Consider the following 26,700-nt stretch of genomic DNA (forward strand, 5'->3'; position numbering starts at 1 on the left):
AAAAACTCAGTAGCCCTTCCACTTTCCCAAGCAGTTTTCACTTTTCCCTGCATCTTGCTGACTTGGAGGTCTTCTCCTGTGATCAGATTCAGACCAACTGAAATCCCGCAAGAGAGGGAAAAAATTATTTTTTTTTTCCTTGCCTCTACACCACTGTTGTCACACAGTCCGTCTTCTGTCTGCGTGGCCGAATCTGAAAGAGGAAGGGTGCTTTTCTGCATTATTGCAGGAGCACCTGTAAGCGCCAGAACTGCAGTCCTTTTAGAAATACATTCATTTAGCTAAGCAGTCGCAGTGGCTAAAGATATTATTGGATTTCGGACAAGCATTAGTGCTTTGACGTAGGACTGAGGGTTCTTCTCAGCTGCTGCAGTGCTAAATCGATTGTGGGTTTTGATGTCTTCCTTTGAGATTCCTACGGCCGTTTATGGGTGCAGCCGAGCAGCGGAGCTGAGCTAATCCATGGCCTGCTGACACAGGCGGCAGCACTCTTTCCCTCCCCTCTCCCCTGCCCTGCACTCTGTCCCGCTGCCCAGTGCCCACCTACACACATGGTAAACCAGCCGGACTTCCTAAACCACCACGAAACCGTTCCTGTTCCTGCTGTGGCAGTTTTCAGCTAGAAAATAAGCTGCATTGGCTCACGGCAGAGACTGACAAGAGCCAGCGTTTGAGACGAGGTGAGGGAGTGTTGCCAGCAGAGGGGAGGAACAAGACAATCCTCTTTTGGCAGCAGTAACTTTTTGGCAACAGGATTAAACCAGTCCAACTATATTGTCTAACCACACCCTACACCAGGATTTGCCTTTAATTTGCTGAGGAGAACTTAAATACTTAGGCAAGATGGCAGAACCTAAGAAGCAGTAATGTCTGGTGATGGGATGGTAACAAAGACCAACTGTTGCCAATGGTGTGATGTTTCAGGTAGTGGTTCCTGCTAATGAAAGGGATAGTCCTGAGGCTCTTGCCCAACTTCTGCATGCCCCTTGCTTTCCCCTGGATTGAATCCAGCCATTGTGTATCTACAGGGTAGTTTGTTCAGCTCCGCTAACCCTCCAGAGGAAAATTAACATGCAAAGAAGAAAAAAAGCAGTCCATGTGTAGCAAGGACTGAGATCAAACAGGTTTATTAAGACCTCTGTCCCAGCGGATTTACATTTAAATCTGGAGAAACCTGGTTTGTTTGAAGCTGGCTGGGGCGCTACATCTACTCTGTTGTCCCCACAGTTCAAAAATCTCTTTGTCATTCACTGATGCTATATCCTGCAGCCCCTTCTCCACAGTATCCTATAGCAGCTTTTAAATAATTCACAGGTATAAAGGATTATGCTCCTGCCTAGCAGCACCACATTGCTTCTTCCAATACTTTTTCACTTCCAGTCAGCCTCCTTTGCTCCTCATACACCCTACCCAAACTACGTCACATTCCTAAGTCTTGTTTCCTCCATGCCATAGCATCTATCTTGTACCAGTAATGGGTAGTTGTATTTGTTATGGGCAGCCTTGAGTATTACTTATTTATAGGGCAATAACAACTTCTCTGGCCTCATCAGCATTGGTGGTAGTGGGGAAAAAAAAATACACCAAACAACACACTATTCTGATCAAGGGAAAACAGTGTGACAGCTTTTCAGCATGTTACAATGGGGCAAGCTAAAATACACTAGATCAGCCCTCCTCTCCCAAGTTAGTATGTTCTACAAAATGGGGAGCTGAGATACTTTATATCCCTCCACGTCAATGAAACCTCAGCTCATGTCTGTGTATAAAGCACTGCCTAAGATCACAAGGTCCAGCTTTCATGAAGCTGTTATATAGTTCACGCCTTCAGCGGCAGCATCGCTGCTTCTACCCATCTCAATCCATGAAATAGCTTAATTGCATCTCCTATTTTTACAGCAAATTACATGTGATTTTTTTTCTGACAAAAGATTAACAAAGTTCACTCTTTACAAGTCAGCACAATTGAGAAGTTGGTCCTAAGGACATCTAAGTTAGTTCTGTGACAGCTACTCTAGTATCTTCACACCATGCCCCAAGAACAGCATTAGCAAGCTCTTGCTGCTTGCCGCCCAACGCTGCAAGTAAAACAGGGCTTATGTTCTTGCTACAGTTCTAGATTTACGCTGCCTCTTAAAAAGGGCATGCAGGATGGGGAAGATGATAGCCGAATTCACCTCCAGACTTCAGCTCAGGCTTATTTGTTCTGGCTGAAGGGAAGCCACATTGGACTGGCTGGTTGTGTGGAACTACTTGGGTGGCTGCACCATAAGCCCTGGACAACTGCAGAGAGAATTTTCCTAAAGCCAGCTTAGGTTCAGTAGGGTCAGCTTCCACAATACAGCCCAAATCTAATAAACCATCCTGGACGGGATGCAGGTTGGCTCAGCACAACACTTAGAAGTCTCTGCACTAATTACTTCACCATCGCAGTAATTTTGTTTGTTAGGTACTTTACAGGTGGCATTTTGAATCTTGTATTTATATACTGCTGAAATTAAAAAAAAAATGGCATTCTTGAGAAGAAAAATTCCAACAACAGATAGTTACAGAAAATATTTTAAAGTTATAAAAGGGAAGTTTTTGTTGAGATAAAACAAGAAAAAAACATTTTAACAGCATTAAGACCATTTTCTGTTTAAATATGCATTGTTACACAGAATCACTTCATGTTTTGTTATAGGTCCTCTGTTTTGCTGCTCAGTTCTGCCTCCTGTATTCCCTGGAGAGCCCTAAATGCTAATTTTTTTTTTTCCCCCTGTTCATTCTACCGTATGTAAAGAACAAATATGAGAAAGGCTAGATTTCCCTTAAGGTCGTCATCAACAACAAAGCACTTTCAGTGGTTTTACCTGAAGCAAAATGGTTTATCTAAACAAAATTGGTTGATGTCTGAAGACATACCCTACTGACTCATTTAGGTGTGGCTTCAGTAGCCAGTTTACATCAGAGACTATACAGGCTTTTTGCCACAACTTTTGTTAAAATTTACAATACTATCAATTAAGTAACACAGTAACAAAATGAATGATTTTAATATTTCCACTATATCAAATATTACTTGGGCAAAGGTTTTACAGTAGTTATGCAAGCCAGCATGTCAAAAATATTAAAAAAATACTAAAATCATAATTGGGAAAAATTACGCAAATGTGGTAAGTAGCACACAATTATAAGTGGTCATCTGGACTAATATCTATTCAAAATAAATCCACTCCAGCCATAAATTTATAATGCCTGGTTTTATGGCACTTTTTTTTTAATTTTTTTTTGGAAGAAGGAAGGAGAAAATCAAAGGTTTAGCTCTTCATTAAACAAAATGATCTCCAGTCATTGATAAAGGACACATACATTAGACAATTTAGAAGTCTTACAACCCATACAGACTACTGCAGAGTTGACTTCAGTTACTGAAAAATGTCACATTCCATGTTGAAAAAGCAAGTTGTCAATTTATAAAAGTTAATCACATTTAGGAAGTTATTAATTTATTTCCATTTTATGTCTGTATATTTAAAGTAGGGCAATCTAATCCAAATCAGTCTAAAAAGTCACAGTTAAGTAGATTTGATACTTATTTTTAATAATTAATTTGACTACACTTAGTACAATGTATAACCACTCCTTGTACATAGGGTATTCCTATTTAAAGGGCTTTTTCTAATTCCAGTAGAGGCTTCAAAGTCAGGTAGATATGAAATGGTTGCTAGACTAGTGCATTAAAAAAAAAAAAAAAAAACACACTAAAAATTCCAGATTGGAACTTTAACTAAACATAAAAGCAGTACACCAAAAAGGAAGCTCCTTGTTTTTCAGAATATATTCTACTTCTTAGTTTTTAATGCTGAAGAGTGAGCTTTTATTGGCGTCTAAAATATTTCAATCAACTATTTTTAAAATTTATTTCAGTGGCTTTGAGCATGTTACTATTCTAGGATATAGACTTTGACTTGGGCTTCAAGAAAACAAGAGTCCAGAGACTTCCAGGTTTGGAAGATTTCATGTATGTGAGACAGGGAAGTTTTGACTAAATGGGATTAGAATGGGAGCTGGACCTATATGGGCACAGGTGTTTTTGCCTAAGGCTACTGAAAAATTGTAGCCCATATTAACAGTTATTTTACTGGAGTGTTCACATCAGCACTGACTTTAAAAGTTAGTTGGCTTCCTGTAGGAGTCTTACTCCTTACAGAAGTTACACACTCCTATCCAAACATTTGCTTTTATTTTTCCCCGTTTCCTTTAGGAACTTCCCTTTGTTATACATATAGAGCACTCTCAGGTATTAGAGGTTCTGCATTAATACTCTGAATTATGTACAACCTACATAAAGATATGCCAGGTCATGGAGTATCCTTGTTACTCTTTTGACTACCTTGCATATTCCTTCAGGTCCTACACCACAATAAAGGGCTCTATTGTTACTCAAACTGAACAACATGTAGTATGCTCAGTGTAAACCTGAAAAACACAGGTTATAAGTTTTCAACTAAGATGTGTTTAATTAAAAAAAAAAAAAAAAAAAAAGACCTGGCACATTGCTGCCTAGCATTTAGGCACTTTTTCCCCTGCCAAACATAACAGTTTTTTAAAGACAAGCCTAGTTTGTGATTAGGGCCCTCTCATACAGGTTTAAATAAAAACTCAAATCTTTCACATCCTAACTGCCATCACACAGGAGTGGACACCAGCACCACTGACAGTTTAAGGGGAGATCCCTGTTCAGGGTTCAGATCCAGAGTGGAGGGTCGGCACTTTTCAGATTTAGGTTAACAGTGCTCTCAGTAAACTTTAACATCTTCTGGAGGAGGCTTGCAGAGCAGAAGCCTAGAAAGTGCCTCCGTTACCTTTTCCTTTTATCTGCAGAAAGAGCCCAGGAACACTAGCCTCTGCACTCAAGTGTGCAAAGTCAGGGTCACACATGAAGTTCAGATTGCTACTGAGATAGTTAAAAGAGACAAATGATCTCCACTACCCTGCTTGGTTGGAAAGCAAATTAATTATACTACAAAGAAACAAGGTAAGAGCGAGTACATTTCCCTTACTAAAAATTACTCAGAAGATGAGACACCAAGGAAGAGTTCATAGCTAAATAAACGTCTTCTTGCTTTTACAGTTAAATTGTAAAGTGAGTCTAAATATAAAAACCTCAGTACTGGACTAGAAGTTTAATTGAAACTATTGTTTAACTGAATTGATAGCTGCTGGTCAATTAACCTTTTGGCATGACTGAGTGCATTTCTTTTGTTACAGCTTAACATCTCAAACTAATCTTGCATCTGGTCCTAAAGAGAAGGTGTGTGCCTTGGTGGAAACAAACGTGCATTCACAGCATGAGCAAGTGCTGCATCTCTGGTCATTTGGGTTTGGCACTTCAGTGGAAAACCGAGGGGGGGGGGGGGAAGGGGGGGCGGTGGGCAATGTATCACCATGGTAACCAGGACATCTTGTTTGAACATCTACATTAAAAAACACACTGGGCAGAACAAAATTAGTCACCTGGAAAAATATTCATTTCTGGGCAAACCTATTCAAACAATGAAAATGAAAAGGTCTTAGCATTGTCCTGTGAGGTAAGAGACAAAAATGGCTGTATTTTATTTTTGACAGCTGAGAATTTATTTTGAGCTAAGTTTTTTTACTTGTAAGAATCAAATGCCCCTCTACCCTCTTTATTCTTCCTAACAAAGTACTTTAAGATTTACTTTCTCATGTTGTAAGTCATTTCAAAAATGGATCTTACTGAAGTTCTTAAATAGAGTAAGTTTGTGAGTTCCAAGTGAAAAGGGAGGAACATATCTGGAAATGAAATCTTCTAACTTCATTTATATTATGAAAACATTTTGTGGATGGTGACTGCTCTATTTTTGCACCTCCCATGCTGCTAACAAATGACTAGTAAGAAAAATAAATTATTTGAGTTTCACTAGCATTGCATAATGGCATATCAAAACTACATAAATAACCAGCATATTCCTATTACTCCAACTTTACTTTTTTACTGACAGTTCATTTCATAATGGTATATATTCAGTAAGTCAAGTGTCAATTGTGTTTCCTCATGTCTGCTCATTTTAAAAACCAGAACTTGTATTTTACCCTTTTAGCTAATCAACTCAATCTTGAACAAGTCAGAAAATTAAATTTCTTGCTTATTCATCTTATAAAAACCCTATCTGAGTGATCAAGTTCCTACTGCATTTTCTTAGGTCTGCCCATATATCCATCTATGACCCTTGTAAGGAAACTTGTCATGTAGTATCACTAACAATTCATAAAACCTATCAGAGTGATATTTTTCTCAGAAATAGACCTTTTTCTAGCTGCATGTCTCAGCTGACACACACATTCAGAAAGGAGCAAAGTTTTGTGATAGAGTGAATAATACCAGCTTTCTATGAAAAACACGACTCTGCTATTGTAAGCAAACATCTGTAATATTAAATGTACTATGAACAGATGACATTTTGTTTTATTGTGTGGCAGTGTTCACACTGGTTTTTACGGAGAAACAGCCTTCTCACCTTGTTGAACAATTGAAAGCTAGGCTGAAGCTACGCTCAAGTCACATGTTTTAAACGGCTACATATAAAATATATTCAAGGAAACAAGTTATACTTTTCACTGTGAGACCAGTGCTTTCAAAAATTTTTACTGAACAAGGCTATTTTCTAATCTGCTAAGATTTTGAAGGCTAATATAAACCAAGTTTGTTTGCAACCAGATATTTTTTTGTGAAATAACGCTGAAAGTGATTTGTCTGTCTTTGTGACACTTCAGAAATATGCAACTCTTCTTTTGCTTCCTGCTAATTGTCAGCTCTAGATGGCTTAAGTATAGAGGGAAGCCAGAGAAGCCATCTGTTTGGAAGAATGAAAAAGCCTAGTTGTTTTACTCATTTCCTGGGCAAAATGAAGAGCTGAAAGGTTTTCAGTGAGAAAATTGCTTAGACTGCACTAAGCCAGATGTATATAGGGAATTCAAAAGGAATAAATGGAACAGAATTTTCTTAGTTCAGTATAAAATAGTTGTATGGCAAATATGAAGAAACCACTTGCCCCTTTAAGCAGATAATCTCTGAGTTTTCCTGTAAATTTTCCAAATTAGTTTAGATTAAGTATAACAGGATAATCTATCAATAAAAGAAATCAAATTTTAGCATATAGTATTATAGGCATTTATTTTTAATACCTATAATACTAACTTGAAAGAAACTTGTCAGCTTTAGTCCTTTTAAGAAAACCTAGGATATCTTATGTGAGGAAAAAGCCAATCACTATATAGGTTTCGAGTCTGAGAAGCAGGATCCTTAGTACAGCACATCAAATGACACCAGATATCGTATGCCTTAGATGGGGACACTTAACTTTTGCTCCACAAATGGAAACTGCTTCATCCACAGAATGCATTTTATAGCCAAACATGTATCTAATACTTTATGCTGATATCCCACTGGCAGTGGGACATACCACTAACTCAACAGATTACTTATATGAAAACTACCTTGCCCTGGGGCTCTTTTTACCAAAATACAGGACCATACGAATTTACAAAAGGCTTTAAATATAAATTATTTCAGAAGTCACTGAGCATTGCACTCTACTGAAAGGACAGATTTCTAAGAGTATATTATCATCTAGCCTCCAGAGTAGGGACTAATGCACTACTCCTTGTTAACTTCAGTCTTCTAACATCTCTACTTAGATAGGTTGGTCAGAAGTTAACTCCTATCAGTACAGCTCTGCCAACTGAATGGTAAGCATTCCCACATGACTATGTAACTCCCAACCTAAGCTACACAGACTAGAACTTCCACATCAAATATGGTATCGCTGGGGAGAAGAAACATATTAAGTAAAAACCCCTAAATAAATTAGCTTCCATTGACCCAGCTGCAAATAGTAGGTTTGCAAGTCATAGCACGGTATCTAGACAATAAAATTCAAATGCAAGATCTCTTTACCACTGTCAGGGACATGTAGCAACACTGGGTGTGGTGGTTTTCCCTTGAATTCAGATTTGGCAGTCTTCTAGCATCTCGCCACCCAAAGCAGTTTTGTCAAATACATACTAGAGGATACCTTAAAACATTTTTTTGCTGCATTCAGGCAGCTCAACAGCTGACAGTGACAATAGTATTCAAATAAAATATTAGAGTTATCCAAATGATTCTGAGTTTTTCTGATACGAATTAATAAATAGAGCTTTTTCCCTTGCTCATCTAATCTTGATAAAGCTTTTGTACAGTGTATGGAGTCTCCAAATTGCCTAGCAAACTTTCAGGCCATTACTGACGGGAAGGTTGACACCCATTAGAGCAGTCAATTTGAAAACGAGTAGATACATCTGATAAAGGTTGGGTTTTAAGATCACTATTACAATATAGAACCCAAAATAATTATTGTAGTGCCTCCATCCACAGTTCAAGAGACTGGAGAAATAGATTATGTGCATTTATCTCTCTCTCATTATATATACACACACACGCACATACATATATATATATCCCTAGACACAGGACTAATTTAAGGTTATACTCACAGAAACAGCTTTCTGGACTACCCAAGTTAAACAATGACTTTGCATCACAGAATTGTCTTCAGAACTTCCTTCATTTCTTAATATTCCAGTCACAGGAAAGGACAAGACTGGCCTTCAAGTCAGTAGAATTATTACATGGGATAATTTTACAGCTACAAAGCAGGACATTTTTATTTGCTTTATTAAGCAGATGGACTACTTGGCTCTCACCTCTGAAGCATATTATAGAAGTGCCTTATTTTACTACTGAATAGTTCAGTAGCTCTTCTGCTACTTCTTTTCCCCTCCAATTATACTTTTCAGCTACATCACACGGTCTCTGAAGAACTCTCCTCGATGTTGGGGGTTTAGATGAACACTTAGCTATACTACTTGAAAAAAAAACCTTCAAAAATTTAGAGAAATCAAGCTTTGAGCTGGTGAGCTCCCCACACCCCCCATGCAGTTTGCTCCAGAAGAGCGGATTAAAGGCACCAGACCGAACAACAGGCTTTTTTTAACAGCTCAAATCCAGATTCCCAGGCCTAAAACAAGGACTCCACTGGATTTTTCCCTTCTTGAAATGACAGCTTCCCTGGCACTCAAACACATTGCTGTGTTTCCTCAACTGGAAACAAATGAACAAAGAATCCAAATAGTCTGGTGAAAGGCTTATGGAAAAAAATAATTTCCACAGCCCCTTCCTGAGATGCATTCTTTCTATGCTGTGAATCAGACAGCTCTTCACAGTAAAGGCTTCTCTTTAACCTATTCTCTGAATTGTTGCCTTCCCTCCAGCATACACAAGCTATCCATCTGGATTTCTCCCACACTGTCTTACTTTAAAATGCTACTTACATTTCTGTGGCACAAAATCCCTTCTAGAACTCTCAAAGGGCTAAAAACAAGACGGTTATCCCTTTGGAACTGTCTTAAACACAAACACATCTACTTCATGTCTGCAAACTCAGGACTATTTTTTTTAAAGCGTGACAGGTGTAGTGTGAAGATGCCATTTACCAGGGTCACAGAGGTGACAGAAGACTGACAAAACTGCTAGAAGACATCTAGATTTCTAATAGGCTACCTACACCCAGCACAAGTCAGCATTGCTAAAGCAGAGACAGATATCCATACTCATCTAGGAAAAAATGTTCACTATTATCCAGCAACTATTTTCACACTGGAAGTCTTGCACCTTCAGCATTCTTTTAAGCAAGAGAACAACTTCATTTTCAACACTAAGTCTTGTTGCTCTTCTCTGAGGTAACCTCTCAACTTGTATTTATCATCATATAGCATCCAAAATTGGGAACAGTACAGATGAGATCTCACAACAAGCACAGCACCAAGTAGAGCAGAATAATTACCTCCTGTGCCTCACATCTGATGCTTTTGTTACTATTACCCAGAACAGGTTTTGTTTTGGTATCGCTGTATTTTAAGTATTCTGGGTATTGTAGCATCAGACTAAGAGTTAACACAGAACTGCTTCATTCCCCCAACAAGCTGATAGTCCCTAACACTCAATCCATTTTTCTCTTGCAAGTTTTACAGGGGCAGTCTGTTCCACCATCCAGATTATTAATGAAAACACTGAATACACCTGTAAACCTGATCACCATACAGTACTTTAAGAAAACATTTCACAAGTCTCCAATGAAGAACACCATGTAGGAAAAATTATTCTTAAAGTACACAGACCTATTCATTTTGCTTAGCTTTAGTTTGTTAGAGAACTTTAAGCATAGCTTCAATGAAATAAAACCTTAGCTAAAAAAAAAAAAAAAAAAAGAGAAGAGTTAAAATATGACAGTATAAAACCAGGTTTAGTTTAGAAACCCCCACATGAGAAAAAAAGGACAAAAAATGGAGGTGGGGAGTTAGAACAGCCTTTCAGAAGCCAAGGTCAGCAAGTTACTATTGACTGCTCATAAGCAAGTTACCTTTACCTTAACAGTAAGCCAAGTCTGTTGTTTTAACTGCTGTGTTTACCTTACATACAGGGGTAACACGATATTAACTTCGAGTTGCCTTATTTACTAATATAAAATTGTCCAAATGCATTGTCAGACATTGTCTGCTCAGTGTTTCTTTATATTTAAATCCAGGTACATGCAAGGCTTCTCAGCTGCTGTCGTCTCATAACCTCCTCTGAAATTTAAAGAACCTTTCAGCAGAAATTCAGAAATTTAACAGGCTGGTCAAGAGTTACCTACAAAGCAGTATGAAATTGAAACATGTTTTTCCTTTGTACCAGCCATACAATCATTCGCTTCATATTGCTGTCCATTCACCCCTCGTTTGCACTGCTGTTTTTAGCTTTAGTTCTTCTCGGGTAGGCTGAGGAAAATACTGAGATTTACATTCATACAGAATTGATGCCTCCTACACAGCAAGTACTTAAGTTTAGAGGACATTTTCTTTAGGACTCTTACAGGTGGCTTTTTAACCACAATGGCTTCAAGTGCTTTACAAAGTTCAAAAGCAGTTTGATTTTATACTAGATATAAAATCATCCCAAAGAATATTATGTCAGCATTTTCGTACTTTGGAGCTAGAACTGTCAACATCATTGCCTAGACAAAGTGGTCAAGAAATATAGTTCAAGAAATATAGTTAAATGGGTGTGAGAGCAGTACTGCAGCATTACTTCAAAAGTTTTTGTATTGATATAATAAACGAAAAACATTTAAGAAAGGTTTCCCCCCCTTCTTCCACAGTTTAATCTTTTTTATTATTATTATTGATCCAGCCTTGAATAATGCTGCTTATTTGGTAACAGTATCAGGCAAAAACAAGAGCAAGTGCCATTCTGCATTCCAATATGAATCATTCAGTTAAGTTCTGCAATATATACATTTTATCCAGCTTCTGACATTATAGGTCATCATGCCAATGAAAATTTTTAACAATACAATAAAATCCTGCAAATGGAACTGTTTATGAATTTAATTCAAGAGACCAGACAATTTAATTTCTGAAATTTATATCACTCATGTCCATAATCGCTTTACATTTCACACTTCATGCTCTCAAACATTACCCTAGAGAAGACTAAATCTTTTTGTCACATATACTATTAAAGACACTAGCCAGTTTATAGAGTTACAGAACACTATAAGAAGATGTAAAATTTAGTAGGTAATAAATTATGACATTTGCTGACTAAAACAATATTCAGTCTACACTGTTTGATCCATTCAAATACAGTAAGTATTTGGATGTTATATACTACCCATTTCATATACTTACAGTGCAAAATAAGTAAGATTTTTTTTCCTGAGCATTTAGGAAATTAAAATCCTTTTTCTTTATCATCGATTGCAATCCATTTAAAATATACTACTCATACACCTAGGCTTGTCAAGACTGTACAATTAAGACAGGCAAAAGTCTGTAGATATCAGAAGCCCCATCAGGAATCAGAAGGGTTATTGAACATCCCTAAAATTTGTCCCCTTTTTTTCAAGTCTAAGGATGTAACAGGATTTTCACTTATACCAAAAAGTTCAGAAATTACATTTTTTTTTCCATTGACCGAACACTCCAAATGTACAAACCACATGCCTTCCAAAACAGAGAAACAGCCTCTATTTAAACAAACTGTAATACGTATTTCAACTTACTATTCTGTAGTTAATGTAATGCTCAGTGAGCTGTGCCTCCAGTAGATGTAAGAGAATAAAACTTTTAGGAATGTATTGTGGGAATTTTGTAAGGAAGCTGGATTCCTTACACGTTCATCTTTTTCTCAATAGCTACAGACCATGAGTTTCTAATTCAATCTTCTCCTCTGTTTGCAAGATACCAGGTTCTACTGGAGGAACAGGTGGTCTGAGTATAATCTCTGGACCTCCACCATAGATTGACTGAAGAAAATTCCATGTTTCTTCAGATATTTGTCCAGAATCTGCACCTGAAAACATTTTAAAAAATTACTATTTAGAATAATTCTTTCATTATTTCTTTGAAGTCCACAGGAGATACAAAAAGGAAAATATAATATAGATTCAAATTATAAACCCTACGCTAAATTTGTGCTTTATCTTGTACCAACTGCCAAACCCAATGATGTATTTTGTTAATTTTATACTTCTTGATTCTTACAACTACCTGCTCTAAGTTATCCAGAACTTAACATACCTCAAGCATAAAACACATGAAGGTTCTATGATAAACATCTGATATCTTATCTGGTAGCTCTTTGTATACAGGAAACAATGATTCACATATTAATATAAGAACGTGCAGTCCCATCAATTACACAGTAAAGTTCAAGGACTCAAGATTCTTGTATCATCAAATAAATTAATATTGGTAGTAAAGAATTAAAGTGTGAGAGCCACAGTGAATTTCTCAGAACCCCAAAAAGAAAACACTATTAGCACATTAACAGCCCCACTAATGCTCCTTGTACGTAGGGTCAGCCTGACTTCTTTTTGTTCACTGATTAGTCTTTGTTTATGATTCCATTCCTCTGGCTCTCTCCTGTCTCAAGTCAGCATCCAACAACCGTTTCTGATTTTACACAACCTTTTATAGTGGCAAAGGGCAAGGGAGCATCAGCACGTTGCCCCTTTAGGTTTTAACACAAGGATTCTGTTTGATAGAGTTGAAGTAATTTCTTCACACTAACCTAGGCAGAGAGGACAAATTTCTATCCTACCAGAATAAACCCCCTCTTCTTTAAGCCACTCATCAAAAACCTGCCCTGCAGCAAGTTTCCCCCAATATACTTATCAGATACTATTAATCTGTCTTGTTAAGCCTAATTTCAGCACCCTCCTACTTCAAAAACAAACAAAAAAAGCCCAAAACCCCAAAGGAGGCAGTGCCATAACAAGGAGGCTTCTCCCCCTACCTCTTATACTTTTCTGTCCACACCACCTGCTCCCTCAGGCCTACTACTATACTATACGTATAAAAAGTTTCTAAAGAGGAAGGGTACCAAGAGCTGCATGTTTGTTTATTTTTATTGTTTGGTGGGGGGTTTTTTTGCTACACATCAGACACTTCATACCTTGTATCTGAATTCTGCACAAGCACTTAAACCATTATAACGCACTGCAGAACTCAAGAGTTGAAGAACTCCTTTTTTAAACACACTCTTGACATTCTACAACTGGTGAGGTTTATGCAGGGTCTAGTGGCCTCTGGCAAACTGCCATTGGTAGGTCCACTGCACGCTGAGGCATTAAGTTAAATTGGGAAAAAATTCAGTAAAATAAATGTTAATCTTAGTGCTGCAATTTTTTTTTTTGGTTAAGCTGAGCTAGAATGAACTAAATATTCACAGGAAGCAAAAACTCTTTATAAATCAGGCCATATTAGAATTTTTTTCTCTGTACCTACACATTTCGAATTAATAGTATCGAGCATCTGACTGTAAAGATGAACAAAGAAATCTGTATCTTTGCATGCTAGAGAAGTTTTTGCAATGTATAGTGGGAAAAAATAACTTGCAGAAAAAGGAGCAACAGCATTTACTTACTGTGGTTTATTTCCTTCTGTGAGAAGTAGCTTTCAATTCAAATGAGGTTTTAAGATTCAATTAACTATGTACAGATGCATGACAGTCTACAAGCCAAGCACCTCCCAATTTATGTTAAGAAAACCCAAATCAAGCCAAGTGATACAAAGCCAAAGCACGCTTTTGCCATTTTAAAGTTACTCTGCAGCTCCTTCTACACTTTTCTGCACTTGGATTAGTCAATTACAGATACAAATTCGTTATTTTAAGAATAAACTGGTCTCAAAACAGACATTACATAGATTCATTAGGAATTGCCATTTTACAATAACAGTTCAAAAAAAGAATTCATAATGTATGTTCCAAAATTCAGCAAACACATCATATGGAGCCCAAAGCTGCAGCAGTACTGGACACCTACCTTGTTTTAGCACAGCATTTCCACATTTTGTTACTGCAATCTTCGCGTTATCAATTGGACCAGGGGGATCTAGTGTGACAGAAAGATAATTAAAATTGGAAGAGCTGCAAAAAGTGCAGGTTGGAAGTTCTATTTTCAAACAGAAGGAGAAATAGCTCATTTGCTTACTGCTTGTTCTTGTACTGCTTAACAGTACATTCAAAGTTGTTAAAAGCTAATCAGAATTCCAGTTAAGAGCAAGTTTTTCAAAGCATTCGTTATTACGGTAAGTCTTCAAGCAATGTAAACCACAAATTAATCCTAATTCTTACCCCTAGCAAAGTTGTCCTAGAGCAGACTCAGACAAGTTCGTAGAACATTCTATCAGTGTTTCCATTTCAAAACGTTAGAGGAACCTAAAGTAGGCTACAGTGGTATAACTATAGTTGTTACTCAGTTATCTATGAGTTTAGGTTGTGACAGTGAGGTCATATTTCCTCCAGAAGCTGTAGCATTATCTATCAGTTTGCACAGCAAAATCCACCCCCTCCTTGTATTTCGATCCAATTTTCCTGCTGCTAACAGCGAACCCCCTGCAAACAAGAAACATTCTTTCCACAACTATCCCATTATCCATTCTTGTGAATTATTCGACTATATTCTGTAATTTGGTTCCTGGATATATTAGTAACCTACAAAACCTGTGTCTTAGATGTTTGCTTTAAGAACTTTTGTTGCCTTCTCTGTCTGTTCTTCCTATGGCCTTCTACAAAAGCAGAAACAATTTACTTAAACAGTACCACTATATGACAACAAAAAAAGATCACCCATATTTTGAAATGGAGCACAACTTACCACTGTCTTTACCCTTTACAAATCCTTCCCATTCTCTGAACCATTGCATACTTATGCAGTAAAACGTTGATGGAGATTCTTCTTCTTGGAATGCTCTATTAAGCTGAAACGACAAAGAATCCATGTTTTTCAGTTGTGGTTTTTTGTGGTTTTTTTCCTTTAAACTACTGAGCTCTTTTAACCACTGTAATTATTAACAGCATAATATTACACTGTTACAGAACATTTTTAAGAACTACTGACCATCAGAACAGTAAACACCTGGTGAATTCACAAGGTGAGATTTTGATGTAGTCGAAACCTTCATATTAAAAGATGATTTATTCTTTACTTGAGAATTTATTTATTTTTTCCTGAAAACAGCAACAATTTCTTCTAAAGCACAAGTGCTTACCCATCAAACACTACTGGGTAATTGCTGTGAAGGCTGAAGTTTGAAGTAACAAAAGAAAGGAGAAAACTTATTTTTATAAAATAGAAGAGTGCTTTGAAAGATTTGGTCCATAATTTTATAGAAGGTTCTTTGTGTGATGAACTGTTTGCTTTTCCCCAAATACTTTGAACAGATGCCAATACGATTCCAAGCAAGACACAGAGAACTAATGCACTAGGACTTTTCATGACTTTTCTTTGATTCAGTTTAAAACACACAAGATACTTTTTGTTCCTACTATTTTAATTAAAAAAAAAAAAAAATAATCACATCCTAGTTCTCCAAGTTTCTGTTGCAAGGCAATGTAAGTGACTGTATACATTACAAAAAACAGCTGGGTAAAGAGTTTCAGTTGCATTTCACTAAATTTGTTTCTATATTTATTAAAATATATATATATTTTTTAAATTAAGATTTTAGGAAGTTTAACATTTTATTCCTTTTCAGACACTACAGATCTTTTTGCAATGTTATTAAGAAACATGTAAAGGGTCATGTAAACTTTTAATACCTTAATCTTTTAGCTCTGTAATAATACAGCTGTACTTCCCCCTTGAAACCATAAACCTCAAGCATCAACAAAACTTCTTAGGGTTCCATATAAAGTAAGTTTTGCAATCATTCACTAAAGCATTCTTTATAGACTATAACAGAATTTTCTCTGCTAACCCATTACAATACTTGCACAATTGTGCACATACAATCATTGTTTACACTGGGAAGATACCGATTGCTAAAGCAAATGAGGTTGACTCAATGTTGTTAATAATAATCACTATCCAGTGGTAACCCAGACTAAAGAAAAATCTATTACCAAGAAGTTGAAATACCAGCTAAAACATGGAAAAGCTGACACAATCTCTGAAGTGTGATTAAAGCACAAAGAGAACCAAGAGAAAAGCTACAATTCTGTTTTTCTCTCTCCCATGAATTAAGATAGCAGAAATGGGACTCCAATATCTCTGCATTTATTTTCACTGAAAACTTCAAAACTCATTTTTGCTTTAAGAATTACAAAATCATTACTACTAGTTATTTTACCATGCAGACTCATGCACATAATCTTTAACTCATGGAAAATATAGTAGCTGCTTGATATTAATTTTACAGATCCATTACAATACTAAGGTGTTTACTTCATGCTGAATTATTTATGGTTTTTAATATCTTTAACGACGTTGTTAAAATTAGAATTAAAGGTCATGATTAACTTTTTGCTTGCACGGTATTACTGCACTTAAACCTTATTGGATTGCACAGAACAGATCACTGACAGTGTATAAAGAACAACTGCTCATGTGGCTGCACTGTTTCCATACTATAAAAATGCAGTTTAAGAAACATTAAATATTTTCTCTAAGTATGTTTCCATATAAACAGTTATCTGGGATATCCCAAGAACATTACTGTTGCCAACAGGAAAGAAGGGATTCTATATAGGTATACAGATATTTAATAAAATCCATTTGTCAAAGGAATCACCTATGCACTTCTGGTAACCCCTTGGGTCAAGTCATGAGTGTCAGGTGATGTCAAAAAGCAGAATGAATAAGTGTTTACTTTTTTACCCGAATAAACATTTCCAATTCATTTTTCCTTCTTTTTTCAATTCTTTCAGACTCTATTTGGCAGGTGTGACAAACATACAGATGGTTAACAGCTGGTCCTCCTCCATACCTGCAGTAAAAGTAAAAAACCATCATTAACTTTGTGGAAAATACCATGTAAAAAGATCATGCACCTATAGACATCGTGTCAGCTTCTTATAATACATAACAGAAATCTGATACATGCCAGTCACACTGATCCACAAATACCATCATCTATTTTCCTAGTGATATTCTGTTCTCCATCCTAGATCATAACCGTCTTCCAAGTTCTGACTGCCTAAAGCCAGTACAAACCATCTCAAATTCTGCTGTATCACATACTTCAAAGGACATTACTATGGGAAGAACATGTCAGTGAACAAGTATTCTGTTAAATATACATCATGTGTGATTTTATTAAAGGCCTCTAAGAAACAGCTTATGGATGAAACAACATACATGGAAGTCTGCAGAGGTACTGTTACTGAGAGGCACAGGAGATACAGATGCGTATGTGTGTATCATTATGAACACGGGCAGCATTTGCTAAGCCTGGAAACCACAAGCCTGATAAAGAGAGTATTCTTGAATGAGTAGCAGTCATAAGAGATACATTTAGTACAACAGAAACGTCAGATTAAAATACACATTATAATAAGGACACTGCAGGTTCTACTTCCTAGTTGAATATTTTTGTCAGAGCAGTGTTCTCTTCCAATTTTGTTTCTTTTCTAAAACTTTAGATTTTATTCCAAAAATCTTACATTAAATGAGATAAAAGACAGTGCTCTTAAGTATAGCAACATGAAAGTTCAAGGCATGAATTAAAGTGCAAAACATGAAAATTCTTAAACAAGAGTGGAAAAAATTAAACAAAAATCTGCAACGGAAGGTGTTGGTTTTTCTTCCCTTTTAGACTTGTATGTTTGTCGGTCCATAAAAAAAATTATTTGAGATAGTATTTTTACCCCCAAAATACATAAGTGTTGTATTTTAACTGAAAATCAAAGCATTATTTCAGTACGACAGCACTCATACATACAAGTTTTTTGGTATATACTCAATCATCCCAACTTAACAAAGACATACGTTTCATCAGTCACATACCACCTACATTGCACCTCTGAAAATGAAACTTTGTCTTTAGACTGCACTGATAAGTTCACAAGTTTTTAACTGAAATAGGTCAAGTATGGATTATATACATTATCTCAAAGCAACTAGAGTATTTGGAATTGAAGTAATGCCACGTGAGCAGCAAAATACGTGTGTTTGGGACATGGATTGGCAACTGGCAACCTAGACAAATCTCCTTTTCCTTAATACTCTTTCAGTAAAAGTCAGCTTCCACCCAAAATGGCTTCTTCACCCTGAATTCTCACCCTCCGCAGCAAAGGTACTCTCCCATAATTCCCAGATAGCAGGAAGACAAAAAGCAAAACACAGTTGCTTCAGAGCTACTCTGTGTTGTTGAAGGGTGCGTGCGCCAGTCGGGAAGCCACACAGAACAGATAAATGTTTAGCAATTACAGTTCATACCTCTCTTCTGGAATACCTCATAATCTGGAGGACCCTATCATCTCTGAGGCTTCTGCCTTTCTATCAAACAATTGACATTTGTCATGTTAAAACAAGTTTATAGAAAAGAGGAATTAATGAGACATTTAAAAACATTTTCCTTCAGATTTAGCAAATATTTCTGCATATAGAAAACAGATAATGCCTTTGTCAGTTCAAATAAAAATTTGGTACATCTAGGAAAATGGAAATAAACTGGAAATAGTATTGTTTCTATTTTTCACTTGTGTCCATTGAAACTTTAAAACAAAAAAAAAAACCAGCCCTTTAGGTATAGTGCTTAGGTGGCAGGAACTTAGAGCTAAAAATATTTAATGCAAGTGCAATACAGAGTCCTTAAGGTCATCAGCAAAGCTCTTCTGCAGCTTTTTGTTACTTTAAAAGGAGACACGCCTTGCAAGAATCCCTTCTTTATAAGCAAGCACTTAAGCCTGACCTACATTAGAAAGTGTGGAGCAGTTACACGGAATGCTTAGATAGAAGTTATTTTGAAGCAGTACTGGCAGCTGAGGCTATGGATTCAAAGCCAACATAAAAGAAAAGCTGTCTCCAGCCAACAGAGAACAGGAAGCTGATACAGAGAGCTCTTTCAAAATACCACTTGCAAAGTATACTTTGCTGACCTACTTTGTGTCATTTTGTACATACCATACACGTTTATTGGTTTAATACTCGAGTATTAGCCCAGTAACACACTACTTTAAGTAGGCTTTTAGCATTACTTTGCACAAGCAAATTATATAAATCAGCCATTTGCAATACCTTCACTTAGCTTTGCGCCTAGTGTATATATGTATTTTTCTGAGCCACTAGTTCTAAAGTCTGATGTGTCTGCTTGGCATGTATTTGCTCTCAAACCATATCACTGTTTTTTTTCCAGTTACAGTACAAAACTTACCTGCTATACAGATTATCCCATATATTTTGAGGTAGCATTACAACTAGGTCCTCTATGAAGTTAGCTTTGTGTGGAGGAACACCTGCAGTAGCAACAAAAAAACCCCAACATCAACACACAAAAAAAAAAAAAAAAAAAAAAGAGAATTGCAGATTTTATTGGGGGGTTAGAAGGGAGGAAACTATGTTAGAAGTCTCTAAATAAATTAAAAATACAATCTTTCAATGAATTCAGAGAAATCATGTGAAAAGTTTTATCACAGTATAATCTATTACTGTATTTAAAGAGACCACTCTAATTTTAGTCTTATTAGGCTGAAAAGTTTGTAAAAAGCAGAAGCAAACTGCTTCTGTAATGAAAGATTACAATTAAAGCACTACAATCCTTTCTAGATACCAATTCAGTGCTTCTTAAGGTATACAATTAAAATGTTAAAGAGTGACTAATGTTTTTTTATGCATGTAAACAGGTTAGCAAAATGTTTATTCAAATATTAACTTATTTGCTGTAGACCTTTTTGAATTACTTCAAACAACATGAATGCTTGAAAGGAGTGAAATCTTGAGGGAGGTAGAAACAGAGGTGTTTGCAGAATTAGAAGCACTGAGTTGAACTGCATGATAAGCAGCAATGTGTTATGCAGGAATTCTTTTGAATAGGGAAAATTTAGTAGTTCGGGCACTTGTACAACAAGAGTCATCTGCTGTAACTCTGCAAAAGGCCACAACCACAAGAGCTCACCTGCACACTCGGCAAATTGCTATAGAGGCACAGTATTCCTATGTTAAAAGTTCAGTTCAGCAACTGGGGCAGCACCTATAGCTGCTAATCTAATACAGCTGTATTTTTCATTAGAAAAATAGGTGTAAGAATACCACATAGCAGTGACTTCTTGGAATGTCAGCACTCAAATACAGGTATTTTCCCAAATAAATTTTGCTTTAATCTAATTCTCTCATTTTTATTAACATTTAGCATAAAGTAAAATTTTTATGCTCCTATACCAAATATACAGAGTTACTACTCTATTTTCACACTGCTATGCAGTGAACACTCTGCATCAGACCAATTTCTTGTTCCACAGCTTTCAAACATTCTTGTTGCTTCTAGCACACAGCTGAGAAGATTTAGATTGGTATACCAGAGCATTAAGGATGATGACAAACTGGCAGGATTTTTAGAAATGGGAATATACATGTTCAGGAAGCAAGCAGGTATGCCAAACTGTTCCTCTTTAAGAATCAAGAACGTTTATAAACAAAATCAAACGTGTGGAGAAAAGAAAACAGGAGAACTTCAAACTATCATTTCCAGCCAGTCGGATACTAAAATGAGAGAAGTAATTTACTTAGAAGTTATAGTTCTACTTTAGCTAAGAAGTTATAGAAAGTTATAATATGAACTTAGGATATTCAAATATATATATGAACTTAGTATACTGAAACAAGTGTAGAACTCTGTATAGCTACAGGGTAACAAATTCTTTTAAAATGATACTCAGTTACAGTCTCACCTCCATGCACACAGAGAAAGTCATTATTTGAAATTGGTCCTGGCTCTGCAAAAGTCTTGAATTTATTTAGCCACTGTCTGGAAACATAGAACTGCAGAAGACTTGGTTCCATCATATTCAGTAGACCTGATATCCTCCGTCTCTCTCTCTGTGCTTCTTCACTGCTCTTTCTATTACCGAAGTAGAAACCATTAAACAAACATACATCCTTTTATACAGTGCAAAATAATTCACTTTGTGAAAAGAAAACTGTACTTTCAAGTAAATTACCCGTGCCAAATCTATACTTCACAGTTCTACTAGCATGAAGTAGTTGACTCAGCATGTGAGAAAACTTGCACCTTTTATGCACAGTCAGAGCCACCATCTAAATGTGTGGCAGGAAACCAGACTGTCACGTTACAGACCCATGTGTCACAGGATTCGGTACAGAGCAGGAAGGGCAGCAAAGAACGCTGGCTGTGTCAAACCTATGCTTGCCCTTAACTCCAACAACCCACGGCACAGGTGTTCCATGCTTACAAGAAAACTTTTGCCTGCTCAGTTCAACGACTCAGAGACCCCCGACAGTTCCCATTCAACCTACTACCAGCCTGGGAAAGCAAATAGCTGGGACTACAACACAGAGAGCAGACTATACTGCAGAGTGCTTACTGCCCGCAGGAGGGGATGTGGCTCTGCCCACCTGCTCTGTGCATCTTGTGAGCTAAATAAAGCTTTGCAAGCAGTACTCCTTGGGCAAATGTTCCTTACTTACCTTCAGAAGTAAGACTGAACAGTAAGTGGATCAGGTAATTCCCTTACTTTTCCTGTATCCCCCTACTCTTCTCACTGAGCCTGTTGCTGCTGTCCAACTGGAAGTATCTCTGCTCTCCTGTTTTTAATTGAATAGCAGGTCTCTTCTCCAAAAGCATATTTGAACCAGTGAAATCCTCCAAAATTCTGATCTGAAACTTCACTTAGCATCACACAAAGCTGGACCACCTCTGTTAATTTATGGGGTCAAAGCTGACTCAAATAGCTTCAAATAGAAAAGCTTCAGACAGATCTAATGGCTAAAACAACAAGGTTAAAAGAGTACGAAAAAGCATATGCTATGAACCCGATTAAAAATACATTACCTGTTTAAATTCAGATCAAAATTATTTAACAAAAACTTTAAAAGTCTGAAAATGAAACTCAAGTAGGTAAGTTTGCTTTCCAGCTGTAATTTAAAAATGTATACATATCTCCTTTAAGATACATAAATCTCTTTCTGAAACACACTGAAAGATGTATTTTGTGCATATATTCTTTTTTAATACCAAATTTTATGAATGCTATTCTATTATTCATTTTAATGTGTTTGCCCACGATCAGGTACAGAGTTCTTTCTTGGCCATACAGCATGGCTTCCACACGGCTTATAAAAGCCCTACTGGATCAGGCTCACAGGCTTAGCTGGGACAGTGGCAGGTGTGAGTGCTCCTAATGAAAGTTAAAACATCCACAGAACATCTCCCTTCTTGTGCAACTCTGATACAATCTATTTCAGAGTCAACTTTTAGTGGAAATTTGATCTCAACACCAGAAATCTAGAATTTTAAAATTGAGTTAAGTTGCTCTTATTTAAAGTACAAAAATTCCTTAGACTGAAGATAATAGCATGACTTCTCGCCTTTCATTTCCACTTCCAGGAAAAGACCAGCCTATAAATTCCCTGAAATTAAATTACAAGACAGTAAAACCTCTGTTGTTCCACATCCCATCTGCTAAAGACTTTCCACAATTCCCTTTAGAGCTCTAACAGTTAAGAGTCTGTGTGCAAAACCTCCCCTTGTGCAGAATTCCTTTCCTCTAATTAAAAACAAGGTAATTGATGGCTAGTTCTAACAGCTGCTTGAAGTTCTCTTTCTAGTCATCTCAATACACTTTATTTATGCAGATTTAATTTTCATTTTAAGTTCCATACATGTTTTAGCAGTGACAGAGCAAGTGTTAAGGACATAACTGAACAATTAAAAGTCTCTCTCCAGCACAGGCTTTTCTGGTTGGTCAAATTCTTCCATTATAATTCTTGTGTGGCAGCTAATTTCTGAAAGCTACCCAACCGCTTAAAAAGGTATTTACATACCTGACTTACATGAGTATGATTGAACTTATAATTTCTTACCTGTAGAAGAGAACATAGGCTTCTGCATTTTGCACTGTGGATTCTGATACTTCTGTGACGCTCTGGTCATCAAATTCATACCACAAATTATTTAAATTGTTGCGACAATAAGCTATATAATGCCCACCTAAAGCGTTAGAAGCAAAAGCTATTAGAAAGTATTCAGAGTTGCCTATTTTACTCTGCAATACATGAAAAGGAAAAAAAAATGCAAGTCTAAAATGGGAGAAACATCGTATCATTAGCAGACATGACCTGCACATTAACTTCTCTCAAACTCAGGATCAGCTTTTTTTTCTGAATTTCTATCAGCTCGTGGAAATTAGGGACACCACTTTCAGCATATTCTTGAATTCTTCAAGCAGCTTGTTGTCTAATGCACTCCTGAACCACAATATTCAAATCAAGAGTAAGAACTGTCTGAACAACTTACCTCAATCAGTTTCCACAACGAACTCTTTTTAAATCTTTGAGTGCTTTATAGATGTGTAACAGCTCCATGATATCAAGACCATACTTAACTATGTTTTGAAGACTATTCATAATATATTTTAAATTATTACTATTTTCAAACAAATTAAATGGCTGGTAATTAAATTAAAAAAAATATCTACTAAACTGATTACAAGAAACATCATTCAGCAAGCACTAAATGGAAGATGAAAAAGCATCCTGAAAAAATGGAAACAACTTCTTCTAAACAATGAATACCTTGAGTTTGGTGAGTATGAGGGTGTGGGTAACTTCTATAAAATTCTATCAAGTTTCTAGCTTTAAACTTTTCTTTCTCCTATTTTCCAAATCTTATAAATACTGAAAGCACCTACACAGAAACAAGCTTGACATATAGCAAAAAGATGTTTATTCAGCTACTCATCACTACCCATAAATAACAGTTATTGCCTGTTTTGGGGTTAATCGGCAGTGATCATCCAAGAGCACATCTTCAAAAAAAAGTTACTTGTGTCTTTGTGGCGCTTTATGAACTCTTTCCAAAACAGTAAGGCATACAAACCATCCAAACTCTAGACAAACAGCAGCTGTGTAGAACAGCTGATCAACTGGTCATCTGATGGCAGGTAACATTATTTGTACATTTATGCTGTTCACATTCAACAGTGCATATAGGGTTTTTTACTTGATATTCCAGGATCTGTTAATTTTTTTTCCGCCTACAATTTTATTTAGGTATGCCATACAATTTCAAAAATGTGTCAACTCTAGGAACAAGCCATCTTACAGTTCAAGGTAAAAATCACAGCATTTATCTTTCACTTAATTAACAATGCTCTTCCATCTACCTTTCACTGCACGGGTAACATCCTTGAACAGAAGTGCCAATATGAATATCAACTGCAAATCAACTGCAAAGACAAAACAATTTCATACTTACTGCTGGCAGTTCCATGATGGCAGATGACAGATAGAAGATCATAAGTCATGATTTGAGCTGGACTGTCCTTTGCAAGGAAGGGCTGAAGATCAAGGCCTTCCAAGGGAAAGGACACATGGGTCCCAATTTTTGTAGAAAACATAAGTTCATGTCTAAATCTTTTGAGATGAATGCACAATATCTGTAAGAAGGATCGACAGATTCACTCAAGAACTGTACATGGTACTATTTGATGTTTAATAACTACACTGTGTATGCCATCTTTTCCTTTTATCATCCCAAAAGGATGACTTTTCTCTACAGCCTGAGGCAATGATCACAAGCTCGATGTTCCACAGGTTGTTGGGTTTTTTTAAATCAATTGCAGCTCAAGAAGTTAGAAATGAATTTGTAATTACTGAAGCCTTATCTTACTGACAGTATAAAAAACAAAACAGTCCTGAACAGTTACTAACACTGATGCAGTGGTAAAAAACATACCTTTTTTCTTCCTCAATGCACCTATTGCACAATCTTGTCAAGAGGAACATTAATTCTTCATGATTATTGCAGTCCAACTCATGTTTTGAAGTGTAAGAATGGATTACTTTTAAAATGTAAAGTTACAAGCATTACTTATAGAAAAGATTTCCAGTATGGCTGTGTTATTTAATTCTACAATCTACAGTATAAACAAGCTCTGCAGACTGACAGTAACAACATAGAAAACCCCCATTATTCTAACTTACTTTTCATGTACAAGGTTCACTTTCCTACAGGGTGAATAACCAAATGTTGCTCACATTCTTAAATGCCAATATGAAGATAAGCTTTCATCATATAACACTATAAACACAGTTTACTTCATGCAACTCATTAGTCTTACCACATTCCTAATCATGCAGAAAAAGTGCTTTAAAGTGCATGTAGTAACAGTACCTCAGGAAATTTCTGCACTTTGCAGAATTTCACTCCATTTCTTAACCTAAGCAAAGAAAGAAATAAAAATAAATAAAAAAAACCCAAATCAAAACAAGCAACACTTAGTTCTGAAAAGGTTTTACTTTATTGTGCTACATCAGCAAAAGTCTAAGCTGAACATCACTGTAGTAAACCCAAAATATTTCTGGAATGTAGACTAGACGTGGAGTAGCCAAAATGATACAAACAGTCACACTTGGGAAGAAAAGACAATCTGTACTGCTGAAAAATTCAAAGCAGTAAGTACAGATAATCTAGTTCTATCTAGCTAACAGTTTTTCTTAGCATAAAGAATTTTAAGCTTCATGAAAGCTGATCGTTCAGCAAAAAAGAAACCAACCAGGTTTATTTTTAAGAAATTACCTACAGCAGATCACCAGTGATATAGCAAAGAATAACATTAAGGCTTTGAGCAGTCTTCAGAACACTTCTGTTTCTTGGTTCTTTAGTATTTGAAGCCATAGCACATTTATTTATTTTTAACACAACTAAGTGACCTGCTGCACATCAATTAAACCTGCTGGTAATACAGAGGGGTAAAAGCTTTTATTTTTATCAATCAAAAACAATTTAGAAAGCTCTAAAATTGTAAGGGAAATGAAAAAGAATTAAGCACGTTTGGTTTGCAATATGGAATGACAAGTCAGTGCTCCCTGACAGCTGCACCTTCCCTACACTAAATTCCTGACAGCCAGAACACAAGGATGTAGCAAAAGATTAATAGTACTCCAACACATCCAAAAGAAATAAATGCCTCTTGACTAACAGAGGCATTAAAGCACTCAAATGAAGACAAGTTAAAACAAACAAGGTAAGAGCCAGCTTACTTTTTACACCTTCCACAGCTGTACATGTTATCACCTGCCAACATCAGGAAGAAGAAAACCAGCCATTACTCTCTAAATACAAATACTTATCCTTCAAGCACATACATTC

At 36.4% G+C, this 26,700-nt stretch overlaps 1 protein-coding gene across 3 annotated transcripts in view; it reads right to left on the bottom strand.

The window, feature by feature from the left end:
- Nucleotides 1–11,492: 11,492 nt before the first annotated feature.
- The window catches only part of USP33 (ubiquitin specific peptidase 33), a 42,244-nt gene continuing 27,036 nt past the window's right edge, over nucleotides 11,493–26,700 (bottom strand). For 2 of the 3 annotated variants that reach the window (XM_056355892.1, XM_056355893.1), the window contains exons 16-25: nucleotides 26,592–26,625; nucleotides 25,723–25,768; nucleotides 24,805–24,985; nucleotides 23,412–23,538; nucleotides 21,260–21,429; nucleotides 19,747–19,828; nucleotides 17,250–17,358; nucleotides 15,249–15,351; nucleotides 14,415–14,483; nucleotides 11,493–12,439 (exon numbers count right to left, since the gene is read on the bottom strand). In XM_056355892.1, coding sequence (XP_056211867.1) covers nucleotides 12,282–12,439; nucleotides 14,415–14,483; nucleotides 15,249–15,351; nucleotides 17,250–17,358; nucleotides 19,747–19,828; nucleotides 21,260–21,429; nucleotides 23,412–23,538; nucleotides 24,805–24,985; nucleotides 25,723–25,768; nucleotides 26,592–26,625 — 1,079 coding nt within the window. In that variant the 3' untranslated portion in view covers nucleotides 11,493–12,281. Of the gene's footprint in view, nucleotides 12,440–14,414; nucleotides 14,484–15,248; nucleotides 15,352–17,163; nucleotides 17,359–19,746; nucleotides 19,829–21,259; nucleotides 21,430–23,411; nucleotides 23,539–24,804; nucleotides 24,986–25,722; nucleotides 25,769–26,591; nucleotides 26,626–26,700 lie in introns of those variants that run through there. The other variant, XR_008824638.1, reaches the window with a different exon arrangement.

Source organism: Falco biarmicus, chromosome 11, assembly GCF_023638135.1.
Source record: "Falco biarmicus isolate bFalBia1 chromosome 11, bFalBia1.pri, whole genome shotgun sequence".
In the NCBI taxonomy this organism is placed as follows: Eukaryota; Metazoa; Chordata; class Aves; order Falconiformes; family Falconidae; genus Falco; species Falco biarmicus.